General features: G+C 42.2%; 1 protein-coding gene across 1 annotated transcript in view; it reads left to right on the forward strand.

The window, feature by feature from the left end:
- The window catches only part of adcy3a (adenylate cyclase 3a), a 39,109-nt gene extending 16,557 nt beyond the window's left edge, over window positions 1-22,552 (forward strand). The window contains exons 4-21 of the mRNA XM_037453752.2: window positions 3,348-3,478; window positions 4,384-4,495; window positions 5,191-5,318; window positions 5,652-5,810; window positions 6,614-6,779; window positions 7,357-7,476; window positions 7,963-8,105; window positions 10,116-10,277; window positions 10,518-10,605; window positions 12,427-12,543; window positions 13,046-13,335; window positions 13,898-13,979; window positions 17,275-17,433; window positions 17,597-17,743; window positions 17,923-18,036; window positions 18,257-18,383; window positions 18,817-18,941; window positions 19,709-22,552. Coding sequence (XP_037309649.1) covers window positions 3,348-3,478; window positions 4,384-4,495; window positions 5,191-5,318; window positions 5,652-5,810; window positions 6,614-6,779; window positions 7,357-7,476; window positions 7,963-8,105; window positions 10,116-10,277; window positions 10,518-10,605; window positions 12,427-12,543; window positions 13,046-13,335; window positions 13,898-13,979; window positions 17,275-17,433; window positions 17,597-17,743; window positions 17,923-18,036; window positions 18,257-18,383; window positions 18,817-18,941; window positions 19,709-19,888 — 2,550 coding nt within the window. The 3' untranslated portion in view covers window positions 19,889-22,552. The remainder of the gene's footprint in view (window positions 1-3,347; window positions 3,479-4,383; window positions 4,496-5,190; window positions 5,319-5,651; window positions 5,811-6,613; window positions 6,780-7,356; window positions 7,477-7,962; window positions 8,106-10,115; window positions 10,278-10,517; window positions 10,606-12,426; window positions 12,544-13,045; window positions 13,336-13,897; window positions 13,980-17,274; window positions 17,434-17,596; window positions 17,744-17,922; window positions 18,037-18,256; window positions 18,384-18,816; window positions 18,942-19,708) is intronic.
- The last annotated feature ends 1,825 nt before the right edge of the window (window positions 22,553-24,377 follow it).

Raw genomic sequence — 24,377 nt, forward strand, 5'->3', positions numbered from 1 at the left:
TGTCCAGGGTGAGAGGGGTCGGCTACAATCTTTCTGGCCCGCTTCAAAGTCCTGGCAGCGAACAAGTCCTGGAGAGACGGAAGATTGCAGCCAATCACCCTCTCCGGAGAGTGGATGACACGCTGCAACCTGCCCTTGTCCTTGGCTGTGGCTGCAGCGTACCACAAGGTGATGGAGGAGCAGAGGATGGACTCGATGATGGCCGTGTAGAAGTGCACCATCATCATCTTTGGCAGGTGGAATTTCTTCAGCTGCCTCAGGAAGAACATCCTCTGCTGAGCCTTTTTCGTCATGGAGCTGATGTTCAGCTCCCACTTGAGGTCCTGGGTGATGATGGAGCCCAGGAAACGGAAGGAGTCCACAGTGGTGACAGGGGAGTCACACAAGGTGAGGGGGGAAGGTGGGGCTGCGTTCTTCCTGAAGTCCACGACCATCTCCACTGTCTTCAGGGCGTTGAGCTCCAGGTTGTTCTCGCTGCACCACGTCACCAGGTGGTCAGACTCCCACCTGTAGGCGGACTCGTCCCCACCAGAGATCAGTCCAATGAGGGTGGTGTCATCAGCAAACTTCAGGAGCTTGACGGACTGGTGACTGGAGGTGCAGTTGTTTGTGTACAGGGAGAAGAGCAGAGGGAAAAGAACGCAGCCTTGGGGGGAACCGGTGCTGATGGACCGATGGAGTAACCAAAGTGGTGTGTTCAGAGGAGCGTAGAGTTCTGGTTGGACGGTAAACAGTTACTAATTTGGTGAAGTAGGTGGGGGCCAAGCCATGGATGACCATGAACACAAAAAGCAGGACCTTATACTCCACCCTAAACCGTACCGGGAGCCAGTGGAGCAAGCAGAGAACCGGAGTGATGTGTGAGCGTTTCGAGGTGTTGGTGAGAAGACGTGCTGCAGAGTTTTGTACTAGTTGAAGTTGATTAATGAGTGATTGACTGAGTCCAGTGTAGAGTGCATTGCAGTAGTCTAACCTCGAGCTGATGAAGGCATGAATAGCTTTCTCAAGGTCAGCTCGGGACAAGAATGGTTTGACCTTGCTTAATAGCCTTAGCTGGGAAAAGCTTGCCCTCACAACTGCACTGATTTGTTTATCAAAATTCAAACCTTTGTCAAATATAACACCCAGGTTACGCACAGTGGGTGCGAACTGAGGTGTCAGAGGACCAAACTGGGGGCACTGTTTGTTGAGTCTGGGCTGAACAGAATGTACTCAGTCTTTCCTTCATTCAAATGAAGGAAATTCTGGGAAAGCCACTGTTTGATGTCCCGGAGGCAGTTTTGGAGAGGGTCCAGCGCAGAACGATTGTTCACAGGAAGGTAGATCTGAAGGTCGTCTGCGTAGAAGTGAAACTGAACGTTGTGATTTAAGATGAGTTGACCAAGTGGCAGCATATAGAGGGAGAACAGAATAAGACCAAGAATGGATCCTTGAGGCACATCGGATAACAGAGAGGCAGTCGAGGAGTATAAGTCATTGAGCATTACCGAAAAAGTTCTGTTTGTGAGATATGAGGAGAACCAATTTAGCACCGCTCCCTGGAGACCGACAACATGTTGAAGACGGGAGATGAGGATGACAAGATCCACGGTGTCAAATGCAGCGGTCAGGTCCAATAACACCAAAACAACAGAGTTTTTACTATCAAGGGCTCCTAGAATGTCGTTATGGACCCTCAGTAATGCTGATTCGGTGCTGTGTCTAGACCTGAAACCAAACTGAAATGTATCACCAATGTCATGCAGTTTGAGGTGAGACTGAAGCTGGGAGAAAACAAGCTTCTCCATCAATTTAGACAAAAGTGGCAGGTGAGATAGACATATACACCTAGGACATGTATCAAGGCTTCTCCAAAATCTGCGTCTCCGTCTAGTTGAGGTATCACACAGCAGTAACTCATCATGGCGCATGGAGTGGAAGCCCAGCTGATCCACGTCCCATGTCGAGGTGATCACTGAGCAAGACACCCAACCCTCAACTCTTCTCCGGGCGCCTTCATGGCAGCCCACTGCTCCCACTGTGTGGGATGGGTTGAATGCAGAGAACAGTTTCCTGTATGTGTTATATAATACTTGGCAATAAAAATGGGCTTCTTCCTCAGTAACTCATCAAGGCTCCTCTGCTGGAAGGTCACACACTATGTGACGTTCTAAAGGAATAATTCTTCAACCACTGTGACCAAGAAAAAACATTGTTTAACTTCACCCAACACAAACCAACTAAAATGGAAGCAGGTATCTAAGGCCAAAATATATATTTTTTTAATCAATTTCAATTCAATTCAATTCATTTAATTTTGTATAGCCCAAAATCGCAAATTAAAAATTTGCCTCAGAGGGCTTTACAGTCTGTACACATGCAACATCTTCTGTTCCGAAACCCTCACATCGGCACAGGAAAAACTCTCCAAAATATGAAATCAGAGGAGGGATCCCTCTCCCGGGATGGACAGACTGCAATGGATGTCATGTGTACAGAATCAACAATGTAAAAAAAAAACAAGAACAAGTACAAAACATTCAATTCCTCTAACAGAAATGATACAAGTAATTGCAAGTAGCAGAACAAGTGTACAGCAGGACCACTGCAGGGACAACCACCACCAGATCGAACCACCATCCACAGAGGCTTCTGTGGGGAGGGAGAGCAGAAAGATGTTGGTTTATGATGACAGTAATATGAATCAAATTTAAAGTAATGGTGATGGCAGCAGCAGGTGTCAGCAGACCCATGCCAGGAGTTTTTTTGAAACCACACTAACTAAAAATTAAAAGTTCAATTCTCTTCCTGAAAGAACTGGAAACAAATATGGAGACCCATAACTAACCACATAACGGAAGTTAACAAAAGTTAAGTTAAGAAATGACTAAATAGACAGCAGTGACCTACACAGCTTCCTCAAAGTTACCCAAGCTGGTCACTACCCTCCCCCCCCCCCCCTCCCTCCAACTAGCTGGCCAAGACAGAGGGTCGCCTCATAGGCCGGTAGTCAGCAATCATCCAAACACAGGTTCAGCAGTAGGAACGCTCATAGCTGCAAAAGATATACAGCGCCACAAGCACTGAATGTGGGGGTTGAAATCCAACTTCAAGATGGATTGATGACTCTCGGGTGGGTGCTCCAGGAATTAATAAAGGGAGGATGAGCCTTTATATACCTGATCTTTGGCATAATGTTAACACTGTAACCTCTTCACATATCTCTCCCTTCTCTTCAAACATTTACTGTATACCCATCTGGACATGTCACTCTTTATGTATTAATGAATCAAACTCATATCTGTAAAACTAACTAACTTTCAGTAGGTGTGTATCATGTCCTCAGTGTATGTATTTGTCTTCTTCAGGAACGCCTGCTCCTCTCCATCCTTCCAAAACACATAGCTGATGAGATGCTTCAGGACATGAAGAAGGAGCCCAGTCAGAAAGAGATGCAGCAGTTCAACACGATGTACATGTACAGACACGAAAATGTCAGGTAACTTGGTTCCTTGGGAGGCTGTGACCATGACCTCTTCTATTTAACATGTTGATCTCTCTGGCCATGTGTGCATGAGGAAGCTTCTCACAGTGGTCTGTACGCATCTACAGTACAGAACTAAACACAGCACATTGTACTGGCTTCAGAGGTCCCAAGTAGATAGGAAACTGGTTTTATGTCGGGAGAGAAATCTACAGCTCAAACATGACAAAGAAACCAAACTGTTGTAGGTGAACAAGATAACAAAAGAGAGGGAAGTGTGCATATAGATTCAAGTGTGCCTTAGAATAACGTCAGGTTCCCACATGATCAAAGAAACTGCTTTTGCTTGTTGTAATCAGTCCTGCTGGTCATACTGGAATCATTTGTGAATCATTTGTTAATGATGAGGGACTAAAGACACATTGACAAACCTCAATCTGCTGTTCAACTCTTTTTAATTCGGTCCCCTTTGCATTGAAATAGATTTAATGAACAAACCTGTGAATGTCCAGTGCGAACATGAAGAATTCATGTTGACACACCCTGCCTACATAGGTTAGCACGAAGGCCAGCTTTTACAGTCTGAAACACTGTGGAGTGAAAAGTAAAATGACCAAAATGATGAGCTAATTATTATCTATATTGAATGATAGGGGGAAACAATTCACACTTACTGAAAAAACAGGTGGGTAGAGTTTGCATTCCATTTCAATTTAGGTAAGTTGTCAGCAAATGCATTTCTCTGACCAGAGACGGAGACCTGTACCTGACGTAGAAAGCATCTCATCAGGGATCACTGGACACCACTACTACTGGACATTCGTAACATTGTGGACTGTTGAAAATGTGCGTGAATACTAGCAGCGTGGTACCAGTACTAATGGGCCGTCTTGTGTCTGTGTCTTGTTGGGGGGTGGCAGTATTTTGTTTGCAGATATCGTGGGCTTCACACAGCTGTCGTCGTCCTGCAGCGCTCAGGAGCTGGTCAAACTGCTCAATGAGCTCTTTGCTCGCTTTGACAAACTGGCCGCAGTGAGTTTCACACCATTACATAACATTGTGACTGTAGTACACACGTCTTTGTGAGTTATTTGGATTGTTTTAAAGCAGGGGTGTCAAATTCATTTCAGGTTAGGGCCAGATACTGCCCACTATAATCGAAAGTGCGCCAGACCATTCAAATAATAGGGGGGTGGCGTGGACATTACGGCCCACAGGGGTGCGCAAAAAGGGTCAATATAAAGCAGGAGGGATTGTACGGAAAAAGAAACGAGTGATCCAGCCAGTGTTTTATGTTGTTCTTTATTCTATTCCTGTGGCAATTCCTATATATGATGTTTTATATAACAATATGCATGATGACAAACAGATATCTTCACATATTAACTTGTAGGAATTGTTGGTCTGAGCTAAACTGGTGTCTGCTGACATGGAGTATTGATCAAGTATATATATAAACCCTCTGTTTATATATATATATATATATGTATATATATATATATATATATATTAATATCCTGGATGTAACCATTCCTCCATTGTTCATGTGGGGCAGCTTATTTCTTTTATCCAGTGTATGTTATGTATCATTAGTTAGCTGTGAATGGCATTGGTAACATCAGACATGTCTGATGTTAAGTGTAAAGTCAGGGTCCTTGCTGTAGTTACTGAAAAAGACAAGATAAGTGGATGAATGTTGTCCCTTTCTCTCTCTATTACCCTTTCAGAAATATCACCAGCTGAGGATCAAGATCCTGGGCGACTGCTACTACTGTATCTGTGGGCTGCCAGACTACAGGGAGGACCACGCTGCATGCTCCATCATGATGGGCCTGGCCATGGTAGAGGCCATCTCGTGAGTACAGGGACAAAGGGGGCAGGAGGTCTCAGCTACATTTTGATGTCATGCAGTGGGTGTGTCCACAGCGTGGAATCAATCGCTCTGATGGACTTTCTGTAGGCCACATAAGTACAATAAAGCCAAGTGAATACTGTGGGATCATTGAGCTCAGATGGATTTTGGTCAGACTCCAAATAAGTTGAATGGATTTTCTTTAGTTTGGATGTCCCTTGCTGCTCTGAATGAGCTCTATCAGTGTTCCCTGCAGGTCCAGTTAGAAAAGAGAGCAAAGTCACATGGAGAATTTGAGATTCCTGCTGATACTTATCTAATATGGTGCTTTTTAAGGTACGTCAGAGAGAAAACCCAGACCGACGTGGACATGCGGGTTGGACTGCACAGCGGCACAGTCCTCGGAGGGGTACTTGGTCAGAAACGCTGGCAGTACGACGTTTGGTCCACAGATGTCACTGTAGCCAACAAGATGGAAGCGGGAGGGATACCCGGGTAAGAACAATGCAGTGGCTGACTTTTTGTGAAGTTTTGAAAATACAATGCTTTACAACATGTGTCACAATTACATCAGGCCTTTATTTTTATGTGGTTTTCAGACAAAGGTTTGTGTCCTTGACAAAAGGATTCATAATAATGTTAAATCCATTCATCCACTTGTCATTGTGACAATTCCCTGGCTACTATGTTAGCTTTAGGTTTGTTCCTTCACAAATCTGTGTGAACGAAAGTAACAAAAGAAAAGTGGAAATATCTCAAGCAGAAGGATAGTTGTGTTGCTTTGAATACACAGTTAGTGTATTTCTTCAAACAGAATACACATACGTGTACTCTCAGTTCGGGTCCATGTCTGTCGGACTGATTCTTTAGCTGGCTGTCAGCTGCTTCTGCCGGCCACATCCACATTGCTGCTGCCTACTACTGCAGCCCCAATCAGAAACAAACCAATCTATCTAACTTTCCTCCGCAGCGTATCCGGTTTGTTCTAATACGATGTATTTTAAATGTATGAAAAGATAATACTCTGCTACAAACAAGCATTCCTTCTTTGTGTTAACATGCTGACACTGTGTTCAGTAACTACAATGTACCCTACTGTTGCACTTCATCCCTGCATCCAAAGCTAAACTGTGAATTCATGATGGAGAATCTGACTAAATGCTAAATGCAACATGTAATCCTTAGGAAGGGGTTTTGTCATTATTCCCGGAGCTGTGAAGTCTACAGGAGCACCCTTGTGGTAGTTGGGGGATTAATGACTTGTCTAACTCTTGACCCCTGTGTATCTCGTGGACCAGTCGTGTCCACATCTCACAGAGCACCATGGAATGTCTTCATGGAGAGTTTGATGTTGAGCCAGGGAATGGAGGTGAGCGCTGTGACTACCTGAGGGAGAGGGGCATCGAGACTTTCCTAGTGGTTGTTCCTAAAGGACCTGTGGGGAAGAGTGGCATCAATGGTGTAGTGAGTATAACCTGCCACACAACCACACTGCAAATATTTGGCTATTCAAACAATCTGGGTTCTTATCCATTCATCTGATACACAGAGAACCTCCAGTAGGACATTTAAAATCACATTTTATTAGCTATTTCTACTGAAAGCTACATTTATTTAAAAATAAAACACGGTATTGTTATCATTCAAAATACATGAATATGTTGAAAATGTCAAAAAGGAGAAATAAACAGCTTTACAAACTGTAACGCTGTGGGTGCAAGGGCTCCGGAAGAAGGCAGCAAGGGTGCAGGTTCAATATATTTTATTGAGTGTTTTTGCGCTTTTCCCGTGCTTCCAGCTTGTGAGGCGTCCTGCTCGCTCCGCACCCCCTGCTCGCCGCCTCCCTGGAACTTATATGCGGACACAATTGATCATTATTTCCCCAGCTGAGGCTCATTGCCTCCACCTGGCGCCGTTCCCGGAACCGCTCCCCCTCTCTTCTCCCCTGCAGCCGAGCCAAAACCACGCCCGCCACCACAAAAACTTTAAAAACATTTTACAGCAATCCATCAGTAATTCTTGTTTGCTTGTTTGACTTCAGAAGCTGTCTGTTACCTCTTCCAATGGAAACTCCCCCTTGTTGATCAACACCACGGAGTGTAACGGCAGTGTGAACACAGCCTGTACCTCTCCGGAGGAGCCAGAAGACCTTGATACAAGGGTAACCAAGATTTCAAGTGGAAAGTGTTTTGTTGCAACGGTCTGACTGGTTGCTGGTGGAGAGCTATCCTCAGTAAAGATGCTCTGAGAGAACTAGACCTCTCTCAACTTGGCCGAGTATGACGCAGACATCCTCTGCAAAACTATAACATACATCCCTCATACGAATCGAAGGTGTGATGCTACTTTCCCATACCATGGTTGTTAGAGTGCTTGTCAAGATATTGTATTTTTTTTTGTTGTATAAAAATAAACATTAAGACAGCCTTTGTGCTCGCAAAAACACAGGACTGAAGTGCTAAAGAAAATGTGGACACAGGACCCAATGCGACCATTAATATACACACGGTTGTTTATTGATATTCAGACGGTTTCGCAGTAGATACAAGTGTTACGACAGATCAGCTGATCAACATAATTACCAATATGACATTGATAAAGTAATATACATAACTGTTGTTCACTTTTTTTCTTTCTGGGACTGAAGGTGGTAAATCCATCTTTTCCTAACCCTCGGAGAAGGCTGCGGCTGCGGGACCTGGCTGAACGGGTCATCGATGCCCAGGAGAACGAACAGGAGCTCAACAAACTGCTCAACGAGGCTCTGCTGGAAAGAGAGACGGTCCAGGCGTAAGACAATACCCCCAGTTGTTCATTAGTCACATTGTTTTGATCAGCTTTTCATTTTAGTTATTGTGTGCTAGTGCTATCAATTCTTCTATTGTCGACCATAAATAAATAGAGCTGGGTCTTATAGAAAATGTTCGGTTTTAGAGACTTAGAACACCTGTTGTTTGTTTGGGTACAATACGAGCCATAGCCCCCTGATACAGACGTCATCAGTCCACAGGCTGTTGTAGCCAAGCAAGATGGTCGGGGCAACTGGGGGGGTCTGGCCTTCAAACAGTTGGGGAAGAATCCTGAACCACGATTCATTCATAGACAAACCGGCTGACCCCCTAGTGTCCACGACAAACGGATCGGATTGTACAACCACTCAGATTGAGGCTATTCTGAGACGAAGTACACTATACTTTAGATTAGCTACTTAAACAAAGTGGTTGTTATGGGCCATCAATGACCAGCAGAGACTAAGCTGCAGTGACCTTAGTTTCCTGGGCGCGATTTTTTTTTACTTAGTAACGGATATGATTTCAAATGTAGCGAAGTACAATACTTCAAACAAAAAATACTTAAGTAAAAGTAAAATTACAGATTTAAAAAAATACTTTAAAAAGTAGAAGTACACAAAAAAACTACTCAATTACAGTAATGCGAATAAATGTAATTCGTTACTTTCCACCTCTGAGAACTACTGACTAGTGACCAGGTGTTAGCGCACTACAACCCCACTCTCCCAATGACTTCAGCTGTGGGTAATAATATTATTGTATGGTGGCTACACTTGGAAGTGGAACAGTGGGGGCGTAAGAGGGGGCCCAACAGGGTAGTCACCCTGGTGCTCTCTGCCCCGCTGCTGCGAGCACCACACACACTTATTCACGACATATTAATGTGAGTGTGGAGCTGCTGTGCGTGGGAAAATAACAACAAAAGAAAATGGTAATGGCTATAATGGTTGGGGAAACATTAGACTTTGTTGGACCTTTCCTGAACCTCATGTTCATGCTTGTGGCTGATTCACATACAAAGTTGTTGGAAGTGTTTTGTATGTCACAGATCACCTCTCAAGGCTCGGGAGACTGTCTGCTTGAACAAATTGTGACAGACAATGCAACCACATTCACATCAGACGAGTTCTAGACTTTTACCAAGCAGAACGGAATTCTGCACACCACAAGGGCACCAGCACATCCAGCAACACATGGTCTGGCAGAGAGATATGTTCAGACATTCATGGCAGGAATGAAAAAGCTTGCTCACACATCGAGGACAAGATGCCCCTGTTTCTGCTGCAGTATGTGGCTGCGTCTAACTGCACTACTTGATAGTCCCCAGTTGATCGGTTTCTTCACATACAAACCCAGACATGGTTAGATTTTCTAAAACCTTATACCAAGGAGACGATTAGGACAAATCAAACCCCATGACACACACAGACATAATGGAGACCAGCTACGAGCTCAAGCCATTGTTGAAGCGGATGTAGATGTTGAAATCACAGACTGAACGTGGTGATGGTGAAGCTGGCGGCAGTTCTAAGGAAGTCAACCCTAATATGAAGGCAACCAAACTTCTCAGTCGCTCCGAGTCGCTCAAACCGGGTGACTGAACCACCAAAGCGATAAATGAGACGCTATACCCCTACAGCGTCCTGTATTCTTCAGCCTATACTCACACTTTTGATCACATTTAGTTACATGGTTGAAATGGTACAAATGACCTTCCATAGCAATTGTAGCCTGTATTCACAGTACGGATTGCGGAGCTTTTCCATGGCTGAATAAAGTAACAATCGCTACACAAAAAAGCACTGTTTTCTTTTGCTTACACTTTGTTCCCTACCTGAATATGACGGAAGGCTAAGTTCAGATAGTTTCTCGGAAAACGGAGGAGACTGGCTGTTGAAAAATGCAAAATAGTTACTGTATAGATCCTAAGGAAAAGTCCTTTGTCATTAAGATTGAGACTGATCTAATCCTATAATTACTGACATCAGTGCTATGATTGTCTCTTCAGTCTGAAGGGGAAACACACCAACAAACTATCCCTGAGGTTTGTGGATCCAGAGCTGGAGACTCGATACTCTGTGGAGAAGGAGAAACAGAGTGGAGCTGCTTTCTGCTGCTCTTGTGTGGTCCTGCTCTTCACTGCAGCTATGGAGGCCCTCATAGACCCCTGGTCAGGAGTTATTTCTCTCTTTCTTCTGCACAATGTGGCCAGGTTCCATTATGCCGCTCTGGTTGAGACATGAATCTGTTCTTGAGAAATCCTCTACTTTCTTACAACCAAACTTAAAGTTGTAATTCTCTCTGCAGTATTGTTTTCTATCCGTCTACACGCAGCTGTTAATGTATTGTACTGGTATTGCTGACTACCAGTGATGTATATTTCAAGGTTTGTCTGTGTGTCCCGGAACAGGCTGATTGCAAACTACATCACATTTGCAGTGGGAGAAGTCCTTCTGCTTATCCTGACAATCTGTTCTTTGGCGGCCATCTTCCCAAGAGTGAGTTACAACCTATTTTCATACTTGGGTTTTGTCATGTTTTTTTCTGCCTGATGGTAATAGTTATCGGGTTACAACACCTTATTCAGATATGTTGACTGCCGGGTGTGTCAGGTTAGTCTGACCAAAGCCCAAAACCAGCAGTGTCTATCCATGTTGCTGCTGGGTTTGTTCTGGGCACAGTGAGGTGTGGCTTGTCCTTCGCTACCAATGAGATGGTATTTCTACAGCTTTTAAGTTAAAAAAATGTCACAAAAATATTCCTTTGGGGAGGAACATAGTTTAATGTTTTGAGAAATATGTAATTGTCCCAATTCCAGGACTCTTGTATGCTCTAGGCCAGAGGTCCCCGACCACCGTGGAGTGCTAGGTAGAGGGCCGATTAGAAAGTAAAACAATTAGACTTTTCATTCAAAAAATACTTAATTTGGGAAAAATGAGCAGATTCCATCTTGACACAATTCCCAAAGGTCACTTGAGCAGTTTTCTTTCCGTGCGCAGCGACTACCATCCCCATTTTTTATTATTTTCCCATTAATGTCATGGCAGTGTGTACACAGCTAACTAGCATCTTTAGGTTCTTGATCAACTATATGTATCCATAAGGTACAACAGTTTACAGAACAAAAACCTCAGGTTGCTAAATTTGAAAGTTGAGTCTTTCCTGGCTCCAGAGGAACCATGTGTCTGGCATTGGTTATAGGCACATTTCTAAGCTTCTGAATATTCCAGTGAGCACTGTTGGGGCCATAATACAGAAGTGGAAAGAATATCATTTCACTATAAATTTGTGTCGACCGGGTGCTCCTCGCAAGATTTCTGACAGAGGAGTGAAAAGAAGAATCAGAAGAGTTGTCCAAGAGCCAAGAACCACTTGTGGAGAGCTTCAAAAAGACCTGCAATTAGCAGCACTTTATTTCTGAACTTCATTGTTTTGGTTTCTTTGTATGTATGTATTACTTGGGTTGTTACCAACATCTGGTAAAAATGTCATGTCAATAGTTCCTTTGGAAATATTTACTGAGAAAAATGGTGACGTGTTCAATACTTATTTCACCCGCTATTTCACCCGCTGAAGTATATAGCGGGTGAAATAAGTATTGAAATAAGTATTGAACACATCACCATTTTTCACACACACATATATATATATATAGTGTGTGTGATAAATTACACATTTTTTACGCATTTTTACATTATGAACGAAGAAGCTGACGAGACCGTGTCGGTTGGCCCCGTGAATGGGAAATCTAATTATAATAAACACACGGATGGATGCGTCGATAAGAGCGTGGTTGTGTGCAAGCTACGCAACAAGGAATTCGCATCGAGCCTCAAGTATCACCTCAACGTAAAACGATTAGCAGCTAGCGTGGACGTTAGCCCCACTCCAGGTACAAGGACCCACACCCAACCCACACTGCACCAGATGACTGGTTTAAGGACCAGGGTAACTAAGACCACGTCTGAAAAAATAACCAATGCTCTGAATGTACTTGAAAGTATTGGTCTACTTAAAAAAACATAGTTTACCGAAAGGTCTACTTACCTATAGGCTACCTGAATTTCTGAAAGTACTATATTTCTAAATATGCTATTGCTACACTGGAATTGGTTGAATAAAAATAAAAATCCATGTGAAAAAAATGACTTCTCACTGTTCTCAGGTCATATATTTGTATGTATAATATATGCGATTCATTTCGAATCTAATTAATTAGATTCATATTTTTAATCGAGTCCCGGCCCTAATATATATATACACTAGTTTGATACAAGAGATGTGCTGATACTGCCTTATTGGAATGGTGTATGTTGAAGGTCTTTCCCAAGAAGCTGGTGTCTTTCTCCACCTGGATCGACCACACCCGCTGGGCTCGTAACACCTGGGCTATGGCAGCCATCTTCATACTCACTGTGGCCGACATCACAGACATGGTAAGCAGCTCTGTGCGGTTTCCTGCAAAGACAAAACCTGTGTGCATAGAACTTTATTCAATTTGAGAACTGGTCTTTTCTCTGAATGGTGTAATACCCCTTTATTTATTTTAAGAAACCCTCTGAACCAAAATATAGCCAGGTGACGTGTTGACCAATGAAAAGATCCCATTTTCCCCTATGGACTTTTGGAATAAAAGTAAAGTGTGTTAATGAGAAGGGAAGACCACAATAGTTAACACCCGAGTTTAAGCTCCCGTACAGCTAACATCTGGTATATTGGTATCCATTCCGCACACATTTGTTGATTGAGCTGTACTGTATGTATTTTGTAGTCTAAATATATGCCAAGAAATATATATGACAAGAAATTGGACCAAAAGAGCTTGGAATTTTGGATGTTGCTAATGAAGAACAGCTGAGGAAAGATATAAAGTAAAGATTTAGAATTATGGTAATAAAACGTACAGAGCTCTCAACCTTTCCTCTCTCCACTGTCTAGCTGAGTTGTCTGCCTCGAGTCCCAGATACAGACAGCCCCACAGTTGCCCCATCCGCTTCCTCCTCATTTTCTTCCACCTGGTCTGGCTCTGACGGTTGTCTGGACAACCCCAAATATTACAGCTACGTTGCTGTGCTGGCACTGATGGCCACAACCATGCTGGTTCAGGTCAGTCACATGGTCAAGCTCACGCTGATGCTGCTCATCACAGTGGCCACCGGCATTGTTAACATCTACAGCTGGAGGGACATCTTCGACAGCTATGACATGGCCCGATTTCAGGACTACAGGTGAGGCAAAAAATAATGTATGTAAGGCAGGTTTATGTTATTTATCTTACTCAAGTAGATGAAGAATCAATCAATTTAAGAAAAACAAGTGTGTGCATAGTATTTGATCTATGTGATCAAATTCAAACAGGTTCCATTACTGGATCATAGCGAAAGAGGCGAAGGTCTCATTGTGAGGTTTAAGTCCTGAAAAGGAACTATGGCCCACCAGCACGGTTAATGCTACACCTAACCAAGTTGGTGTTTCCAATCATTTACATGTAGCTGACGCTTTATTGTTGTAAGCAACTTACAATAAGAGCTTTCAAACAACAAGAACAAGAATCAAGGAAGTACAATTTATCTGAAGGGCTGTAAGTAAGCACCATTAGCATAATTGCTAATAATGTGCTACCTTTAATGCTTATCATTTCAAACATGTATTTATAAGGATATATATAATACAAGGGTGTTTATTGTGATTGTAAAAAATATATTTTGGAGGGGGAAGGGGAGTGGGGGGGGGGGCGGGGTTAAACAACATTAAAGCAGAATGTCAATATATCAATGTCCTTTTTCACAGGTCATACCTGGTGCCCTCCAAGTTCACAATGACGATTATGATCTTCATTATGATGGTCAGCTTCTATTATTTCTCTCGTCATGTAAGTACATGTCTTCTGTGTTCAATGTACGTGTAAACTTGATTCGTATATGTAAGCATATCTCAGCTGGCTCTTTTTGGTGGCTTTCACACCTCATCAGTTTACTTCCTACATTCAGGAAAAACTCCTATCCACACGGAAGTTCATAGAGTAATTGTTTTCCAAAACTTTAGTTTCCAGTCAAAAAGCTGGAAACTGTTTCAACTGTCAATGCACAGACAGTTGAAATATTTTAACTTTGGGCAAAAAAGTCGCCCAATGATCGTTGAGATGTTCTGTTCGTCCTACTGCCACAACCTGAATACACTTTATGAAGCTGCCGCTCACCGGAGACACACACAGCTGAGACTGAACGCCTGTAAGTCAGTTGGTGTCTAACCGAGAGACGCCGGCACAGAGCGACATAACCGGTCATCAAACCGGCTGCTGGTCAGCCTGAAGCAGCGCTGGATGTGCCGTCATCCAGACACACTTCCTAGAGGAGTCTGTGAAATTCAAGCTGTGTGCGGAGACCAATGATGTTATGAACCCGAACACAACACCGTTTGCAGCGCCGTTCGTGTAATTCACACAACAAATAAAAAGCAGAAATAGTGGTTATTTATTTATTGCCATGAACTTTTTGCCCAAAGTTGAAGCTTCGCTCAATTGGCTTTTTCGCGTCAAATGCGGCGCTCGTTTAAAATCACCTGACTTTGCATGGAATCTACTCTACTGAATAATTTGCTTCCCTTCTGGTCTGAACGGAGCTTTAGAGTTGTCAGTTTGGGACACTTAAAGGAAGGAAAATTAAAAAAAACACATCAGATCTCAATATGAAAAAAGAAATAATGTTGGATATCTAGAGGATGCCACATCTTTTGATGGATAGAAAAAGTTCAGCCTACAGAGAGTGAAAATATGATGTGGCAGGTTAGTCCATTTCGCCAAAATTCAATTTTTGCACCTGAAAATGCTTCTCAATATCTGGTGTGGCCCCCACGTGCTTGTATGCATGCTTGACAACTCAGAAACGGACTGAAAAACGAATAATCCATCAACAGTGATTATCAAGAAGGTAAAATAGATAACAAGCTTATTTTAAAATATAAAAGAATAACACTTCAAAGAAACCAAGTAAATCACAGCAAATAAGATGACTAAAACAAACCACACCATACAACAAACACATGCAAGATGGCTGTTCTATCAGTGTCTCACTCCCTTCAACACAGCAGAAAGCCCAACAAGAAAATGAAACATAAAAAGACCCATGCAAGCCCCTCGCCAAGCAAGACTGATAAAAATGTATTGGTTTAAAGTTATTAGCTAAAAGATATTCAGTGTTAAATTCCTGTTAGTACATTTCGAAATGTCCTCTGTAAGACCAGGGGCTTCGTGTACAAAGACTTGCGTAGATTTCTTACTGAAACATGGCGTACGATCAAACCCAAATGCCCCCACCACGCACAAAAATATCCGAATGTATCAATGTGTGCGAACGCATAAATCCAAGCACATTTCCTTTGTACATTCCAATCGACGTGGAATTAAGCGCACATGTCGGAGTACCCGACTCCTCCCTGTCCACGCCCCTACTTAAATATAGAAATAATCAGGGGTCATGGTATTACGTTGTAGTTTAACCAGCAAAAGAACAGTAAGACACTTAACCTTAACCACTGACTAGTAATGGTGCTGTGTAGACTGGATAAAAATTGAGGGCACATATGCTTAATGCACATCACAAGGATAATACAAGGATAATTACACAAATAAAGTTACTTACCAAGAGGCCACTCATCGCGCACAGTTCCAGCTTGTAGTCTGTCCCCAACATGGCGTTACTCAGAATGTATGAGTCGTGCATTGAACCAGGCCACCTCACCACAATGTTGGTTAAGTACATTTGCACATCACATATAATCTGTACATTGATGGAATAGATTTGCTTCCTGTTGACATACACAAATCCATCATGTGATGGCGCTTTTATAGCAATGTGTGTGCAGTCGATAGCTCCAATTACATTAGGAAAACCGGCTCTTGCTGCAAATTGCGCTTTAATGTTGGCCTGTTGAACTGCATTGTATGGGAAGTTAATACACCTGGCTGAGAGGTGGATAATCCCATCCCACACGGCTTTGCTCAGGGTCGATTGGTCAGCCAGCTTCCTCTGAAAGGCCCCGGTTGCCAGGAACCCCAACGTGGTGATCCCCTGTATGGGCACAGGTAGCGCGTGGCTCCTCGCCGGCCACAGCTCTGCACATAGTTGGAGGAGGACTGCCCTGGGGAACCTAAAGCGGCTGATAAGCCAGTTGTCCTCACATGCAAGCAAATCCTCTCTGTCTCTAAACATGCGCTCTCCCCTTATTGCCCCATTTGCAATGTCTTCTAGTAGTACTAAAGCAGCCATTGTTTTAATAATATGCATTGCACCACTTTATGCATGCTTTTATATCCACTCGTGTAATTGCAGACACGTGTTAATTGTTAATCAGTGTTAATTATTCATGTGTCTCAGATGTGCCCATTACTCAGTCTGAGGACAAATTGTGTTCACATTTATTTATTATTACAGTTAGCCAGGAAACTACAACTCAAATACAAAAAATCATGAGATTTGACGAGGCCCGAACTCGTCCAGGTCATTTTGATCCAACAATGAAATTTAGATTTTCAGCTATTTAAATCGTTCAAATATTAAAATATTCAGCTCCTTCAGGAGAAGGGTGCTATTACTGGTCAGAGCTGCGATACTATCCTTTTACAATTGAACATTGTAAAATTATTTTGATTAACATTAGATAAGAATGAAGTGCTCACAATCATTGGATATACTTTTTTTTTTTTAAGTGGTGGCGGGTTGATCATTGTGTTTCAAAGGGCTTGAAATCCCAATGGTTTGCAACTTATACTGTACTTATATGTGTATATTGCGACATCTTCGGGCAGTCTAGGGCCACACAATTTCTGCGGAATTTTCTAGCTGTTTTCAATCACTCATAGATATTTTTGGACATACAGTTGGATTCATGTAATTGATCATTATTATAATTAAATTGTCATAGAAATGTTCTTTCTATGACACATATTTTCTCTTGATCTGAGGAAAGGAACTTTCTTCTTTTAGGAGCTTGATTAGAAAAGCAAAATCTTTGCTTTGTTTGTAACTGTCAATCTCTTTAAAATTAGTTTGCAACCCTAACCCTAAAACGTAGTTCACAAAAAAGCTTTTTTTCTACTTTTTATCACTTATTGATCAATAAATCTACACTGGTCAAATGCTAACACCAGCCCCTGTGTCTGCTCGAAGGTGGAGAAGCTCGCCCGCACCTTGTTCCTGTGGAAGATCGAGGTCCATGAGCAGAAGGAGAAAGTGTATGAGATGAGACGGTGGAACGAAGCGCTAGTGACCAACATGCTGCCTGAACATGTTGCTCGACACTTCCTGGGCTCCAAAAAGAGGGATGAGGTGTGTGTGTGTGCGTGTGCGTGTGTGTGTGTGTGTGTGTGTGTGTGTGTGTGTGTCAGTCACCGCTTGTTGATGTTATTTGAATTCCTACATTCAGGTTTGGTGCATTTGTATCATAAAGCGCCTGCTGTCTTCCTCCCCACCTTGTTAACGTCACCTACAGGAGTTGTACAGCCAGTCCTACGATGAGATTGGAGTCATGTTTGCCTCGATTCCCAACTTCTCTGACTTCTACACGGAGGAGAGCATCAATAATGGAGGAATCGAGTGCTTACGGTTCCTCAATGAGATCATCTCTGACTTTGACAGTGTAAGCTGCTTCTCTGTGTTTTTCTGTGTAGTTTTGAGCTAAACAGCATTTAACATTTAAAAGCATTAGGATTTCCTGTAGACCAAAAGAACAGAAGCTGTTTTTGAAGGTGTCAGAGATCTAGTTGTGTCCCATCATATTTCCATTTAAACCTCACCTTGCATACATTTCCATGTCAGCTGCTGGATGAGCCTCAGTTCCGCTGCATAACAAAAATCAAGACCATCGGCAGCACCTACATGGCAGCATCAGGTGTCACCTCAGATGTCAGCAACGGATACACATGCATGAAGGTCAGACTGGTCACATGACTTAATTGTTTGTGGCTAATTAAAGGACCAGTGAAATGTCACTCCCAATATAGTGGTCAATAGTTACAATGCTATGCGGCTTTAAATTTGTAAACAAACAAGACGATATATATGCGTGCGAAGTATGGGTCCTTCTCAGCCTTCACTGAAGATCATCTCAATGGTGTTTCCCAGTCGTGATGAAGAGGGCTTTGTTTGACAGAATGAGGAGCAGTCTGATAGAGAGCGCTGGCAGCACCTTGCAGACCTGGCCGACTTTGCTTTGGCCATGAAGGTCACACTCATGAACATCAACTATCAGTCCTTCAATAACTTCATGCTACGCATCGGTATGTGTTAAGCCCCTTTTTGTCTGTGTGTTGTACTTCTGTCCTTGATGCTTTTATTCTACTAGACTCCTTCATAAAAACACTATAGCTGGTATTGACAGGTCTATAATGTTGTGGTGTGGGTGGAGAATTAGCAAGGTGGGAAACATCAATATACGAGCCAACCGGTAAACTAAGCAAATCAAGAGCAGGTGAGAAAACACTGACAGGAAGCTAATTCATTCATTTAGATTTTTGGATATACAAAATAAAATGAATTGAATATGATGAATAAACAACAGACATTTATTTCATATTAAGTGTTTTTTCTTTCCTTGTGCCAGTAAATATCTGAAAATGAAAAATGAGAATACTGAAGGAATTAGGAATTCTCAGAGTGTTTGTTATCAATCTCTCATAATCTTCCATATCCCACATGTCAACTCTCCTCCAGGTCTGAATAAGGGCGCAGTGTTAGCAGGAGTGATTGGTGCCCGAAAACCCCATTATGATATTTGGGGCAACACTGTGAACGTGGCCAGTCGCATGGAGTCGACGGGAGTCATGGGAAACATCCAGGTAGTTGTGGAAATGCTTCTGGAAGTGTTTATCGCTACACATAATTCATTAAACTAAAGCCCATATTCCAGTGCTATTGCAGCTTTTTGAAAATGCATTACTTTTGGATATTCCTCAAAAGTCTGCAAAGCAAAATTATAAAATTAAAATTGATCAAAATTAAAAGCACCACATTTTTATAAATCATTTTTAAGCAATGGTATGAAATAAACAAACTTGACCTTTTAAATAAATGAACATTGGTGGAACAATCTCACTGAAAAGCTGCAAAAATGACACCAAACAAAGGAATATCTTATGTCAAAAATTTGAAAGGACTGCCTCCTACGGACAAACTACTTGAAGCTCTTGTTGATGTTAGCAGCTAAAGATTTTGATATCGTTGTGTTGGAAGAGAGCTACCTGAGGTCAAAGGAACACTGGACTTCAGCAGGTAGAGACCAAAACTTGGCTTTGTGCCTGCTGGGGGATTCAATCAAAGGGATTGTTTATTGATAGATGCCAGAGATGTGTCTGTCATCTTCAAGCAGAGCTCTTGTGCCTGAACGGGAAAGTTGTAGCTCGTAACAAGTGGATCAGTGGACCAGCCTGCTCCAGAAGCAGGAAACAGATCCATGAACTCTAACTAAGACTTGTTTCAGTGTTCTAGTTCAGTCCTTCGTCTCTTCCCATTCTTTTCTGCAAACTCGAATACAATTTGGAATAAATATGTCAAATCACTTCTGAGGAACCATCTCAAAGCCTGTGTGTGTTTGTGTTGCTTCCAGGTGGTGGAGGACTGCTACAACATCCTGAAGGAGTACAGCTTCCGCTTTGTGAGGAGGGGGCCCATCTTTGTGAAGGGAAAAGGGGAACTACTCACCTATTTTCTGAAAGGAAGAGACAAACAAGGCTCATTTATCAATGGCTCTTCTATCACTCTGCCACACCAGGTGGTGGACAGCTAAGGACCACACAGACACATACACCCATGACGAGCCACAGGAGAGCGGTTTGGGAATGAAGTAATTTGCCTAAAACCGCTCTAGCTCCTAAACTTAACTGAATGTTTACAAGTCAGACGAAAACACCACTGACTTCATACACACCTGTGACCACACACCACTCACTACCGAACTCACACACGTGCTGTGTACTATTTGTGTGATTATATGTGTCAGTAGAGAGTGTATTTAAATTTGAATGTTGAATTCAATGAATTAACCGAAAAGATTAGAAACTGATTTTTTGAGTTATTGGAATGAAAATTATGTTTTGAATTTGACCTATTATTAATTATGACTCATTCAAATGTATGTATACCTATTTGAATACAATGATGGTCTTTATATCTTTCCATAAATATTTCTCAGATAAAACAGAACATTGATCTCACACACACACAGAGCCTCTATATTCTGGACTGATACCCATTGACAGAATACTGCCATGTATGGGACCCTGACAAACCGATCTGGGCTCAGATTTCCTGTCTTTGATGAGCGAAATGATGTGGAAGTGGAATAATGACAGGCCAGAGGTGATGTTACGGACTGATCTGCCAATGTGTAGTTGTGTATTTAGTGTATTTTTCCAGTATTGTCCTCTCTGCTCCTGGAGCGGGCACACCACACTGCATCACTTGCCACTGGTGTGGAACAGGTGTGTACTATGTTGGTTTTAGGGAGGGACAAGTGATGCTGTCCAGAGGGAAGCAAACATGGAAGACATGAATACTTTTCACAATGATTGTGGATTGATGGAAGTGCCTATGACAGCTGTGATCACCATGTTTTCTTGTAGTTAAACCATTACATGGCCTTCTACAGGCAGGGTTCTGTAGTCCTCTCACAGTATTCCTTTTTATTTCATTTTGCCCTGGTAAAAAACAGTTACTGTACACTTGACGGCTAAGATGTTCAGGCACGATGGCATTACCAAAGTGGGTCCAAATGGTCAAGACACAAAAGTAGTCGTGGACCTCTGATCCGACAGGTTGGAAACACATCAACAGCTGAGACAAATAAAACGGTTAAATGCTCCATCAATTTCTGTTGTTTTATTTTGACAGCACTTACTAGGATTTCACGTGATTAAATTCAAAGTTCATGAAATGGTATATATGAGTTTATTAAGTGTTTAAGTGTTCCTTTCCAACCTGTGTGTGTGTGTGTGTGTGTCTGAAGCATTAATGGGAGAACAATGTTAGACAAAAATCAAAAAGACGCACACTGTCATACACAATTTGTCTTTATTTGCCTGGTAGTTATGTGGAAAAAGAAGGCTACACAATATGGAATTCATGGCAGCCTTCCGAATTATTGGCACAAGATTTGGAAAAACTCCATTTCCACTTGGTTAGCTGTTCTCAGCTGATGATCTGATAACAATGTGAGCTTGACTCCCTCCAGGTGGGATTTAACATGGAGATTGGAAGAGGTGAGCCAAGCTATCAATATGTCTGCTTTAAGCGGAATTCTGACAGCATGAATGTGTCTTTACGGTGCAATAGTTTCTTCAAACCTGATATTCTCCTCTCTTGTGAAAAGATTGAATCATTCTTTCGCCTTTGATTAATATTTTTAAAATGTAATGTTCAATTGTTCTATTTAAAGTGAAAAATGTGAAAGGACTGAATGTGTCCTAGTTGCACATAAAGTTTAGATGGTGATAATTGGTCAGACTTATTTATTGGAAATGACAGGAACATTACTTTTCTTACATAAATGTGAACGTGCTAATGATAAAGGGATGGCTTTAAATGAAACTGCAGCAGTTTCCTGATTTGTATTGTTAAATAATCTCAGGTTTAGGAAAAACATTTGATGAATGTGTCATGATTCTAGATATCTTTGAGATCTTATCTGGACGACATAACACAACATTGAGAGGCAATATGTAGAGCCTGATGCAGCAGGGGCAGCAGATGCAGGGAACGAAGGGCCCGGATGGAGGTCAATAGCGCAGTCGTAGGGCCGCTGAGGTGGTAACAAGAGCGCCCCAGCGTGGCAGTCCTGTGGATCTCATGAGATAATCCTCCCCGCCGCCAGTTAATTAGAGTATTATAAGAGGCAGGCCAAGGGTGGTCCGGAACTAAAAAAGTCATTGTTATCTTTAAAAATTAGGGCTGTCAAAAATAGCGCGTTAACGACGTTAATTAGTTGTTTGTTGTTAATTACGTCAATTTTTTAACACATTTCACGCATGGGCAGTGTGACAAATTATTCAGGTCAGGAAAGTACCTCTTCCTCTAGGGAATGCACTTCATCCTATACAACGCCACCTGCAGGCATATGTCAGGCCGACAGGTTCAGCAAGTCGTTTGCGCCAGTCCACGTTGAATGTTCGCAGGGGTGCGGGTGCTAGCGGTCAACGACTTCAAGGTGTAACCTTTATTATTGTTCGGTCTGAAACGGCGCGCCCAGTGACGGGTGGTGCAGCAATATTGTTGTTCGGGTGGAAATCGGGAGAAATTCGGGAGAAAGGTCGGTCCGGGAGATTTTCGGGAGGGGCTTTGAAATTCGGGAGTCTCCCGGAAATATTGGGAGGGTTGTCTGGTCATCGCAGCCCTGGACCATCACGAGCACAAACTCGTTTTCCCGACCGCAGCAGAGTGGAATAAACTGCAGCGGCTCGAGACCCTTCTAGAGCCATGCAGGGAAATCAGTCTGTAACTTATCAAATAACATTGATTTGATTATTTTCTGGAATTAATTAAAAAGTCAAATATCAATAACATGTATTTATGTAAAAATAATAATTGTGATAATAATAATGATAATTATGTATCTGTGTCCTGTTATTTATCTTTAGTATGCATTTCAGAAAGAAAAAATGGTTAGGATTAAGGTGTAATTGCAAATAGTGATTAATCATGATTAATCCACTGAAAATTCTGATTAATTTGATTAAAATGTTTAATCACTAGACAGCCCTACTAAAAATATGTATTTTTATAACCATGTTAATAAACAGGGGCAGGGCTGGTTTGAAATTCCTTTTAATTCGATAGATGTGTATTGACAATTGATATTATCTTTTTAGCCCTTTGCGATAAATATAACTTTTTATTTTCAATGGAAATAAGATACACTTACAATGAATTACATTACATGTCATTTAGCTGACGCTTTTATTTAGTACTATTTAAAATTCACACCATTCACACACTGTAGTCAGAGCTAGAGAACCATTGTTGGGGTTAAGTGTCAAGGCCACATTGACACCTGGGTCAGCCAGGCCTGGGTGCAGAAAAGTGCACAGTGAAAATGAAGTAATTTTTGATACTCATATCAAATGAATCAACCACTGTGTAACTACTACTTCAAACACACTGTTTTCATCGTAGTTAGAAGCGAACAAAGAAAACAACACACCAAATCGCCCAGACAACGCTGAATCAAGGGATATCCATATCATTTCTCTCAGACAATTCTTGCCGAAGCCACAGCAAAAAAAACTCCAAGCATATGAATCATAAATACACCTTTGACGTTATAAATGAAATTTCAGCGCATTCCCGCAGGTTTAGGTGTTTAAGGGGGGGGTTTCCAAGCCAATCGTCACTCTCAAATGTCATTTTACTCTCTACCCATTTCGGCTCCTGAGTGGGAGCTGTCACTCGTGGTGTTATTTGGATCCAATATGACAATCAGAAAGGTGTGTGAACCATTCGATTTGGTAAATCAGAGCCGGACTTCTGCCGTTTCTCTGTCGTGAGGTGTGCACTAAATGTCACGGTTTGGTCTCTCTTCCTGTTTTAGTTTAAAGTTTCATGTTCCTTGTGGTCCTGGGTTAACTTCACTTCCTGCCTTGGCCTGTGATTGCCTGATTGATTCCACCTGTGTCCAATCACCTGCACCTCCCTTGTGTATTTAAGCCCTGTGTGCCAGTTGTCCTTTGTCGCGTCATTGTATACTGTCACTCGTCGTTGGAGCACGTCTTGTCTTTGGAATAAAGAGCACTTGGTCTGGAAAGCTCTGCGTTTGAGTCCTCCCTGCAACCTGCGACAGCCCGAGACCCTGACACTAAAGCTCCCTTTAGAGAAAATGGTTGTATTTGTACAGCACTTTTCTAGGCTTCCAACAACTCAAAGCGCTTTAACACTACATGACATCATTCACCCATTCACAGCGATTCTCAAAATTTAAAGTTTTTTTGTTTTGGGCCATATTCATATATTTCTTCACCAGTAACGTATAAACTGATATTTACTAACCATCAGAACACTCACATGTCCCTTTATCCTGAGATAAAACAGACAAGATACTTCCAAAGTAATTACACTTTTTATCAAGGGGAGAAACTAAAAGAGCTAATGACTGATGAAAACGAAGAAGCAGTTACGTGTGAGTGTTTTCAATGAACAGAACCCTCAAAAACACAATATTAGATGCGGAATCACACCACGGGACAGCACCCCAACGACCACGCGGCCAACACGCAGCACGCGCAAAG

Source organism: Pungitius pungitius, chromosome 11, assembly GCF_949316345.1.
Source record: "Pungitius pungitius chromosome 11, fPunPun2.1, whole genome shotgun sequence".
Taxonomy (NCBI): domain Eukaryota; kingdom Metazoa; phylum Chordata; class Actinopteri; order Perciformes; family Gasterosteidae; genus Pungitius; species Pungitius pungitius.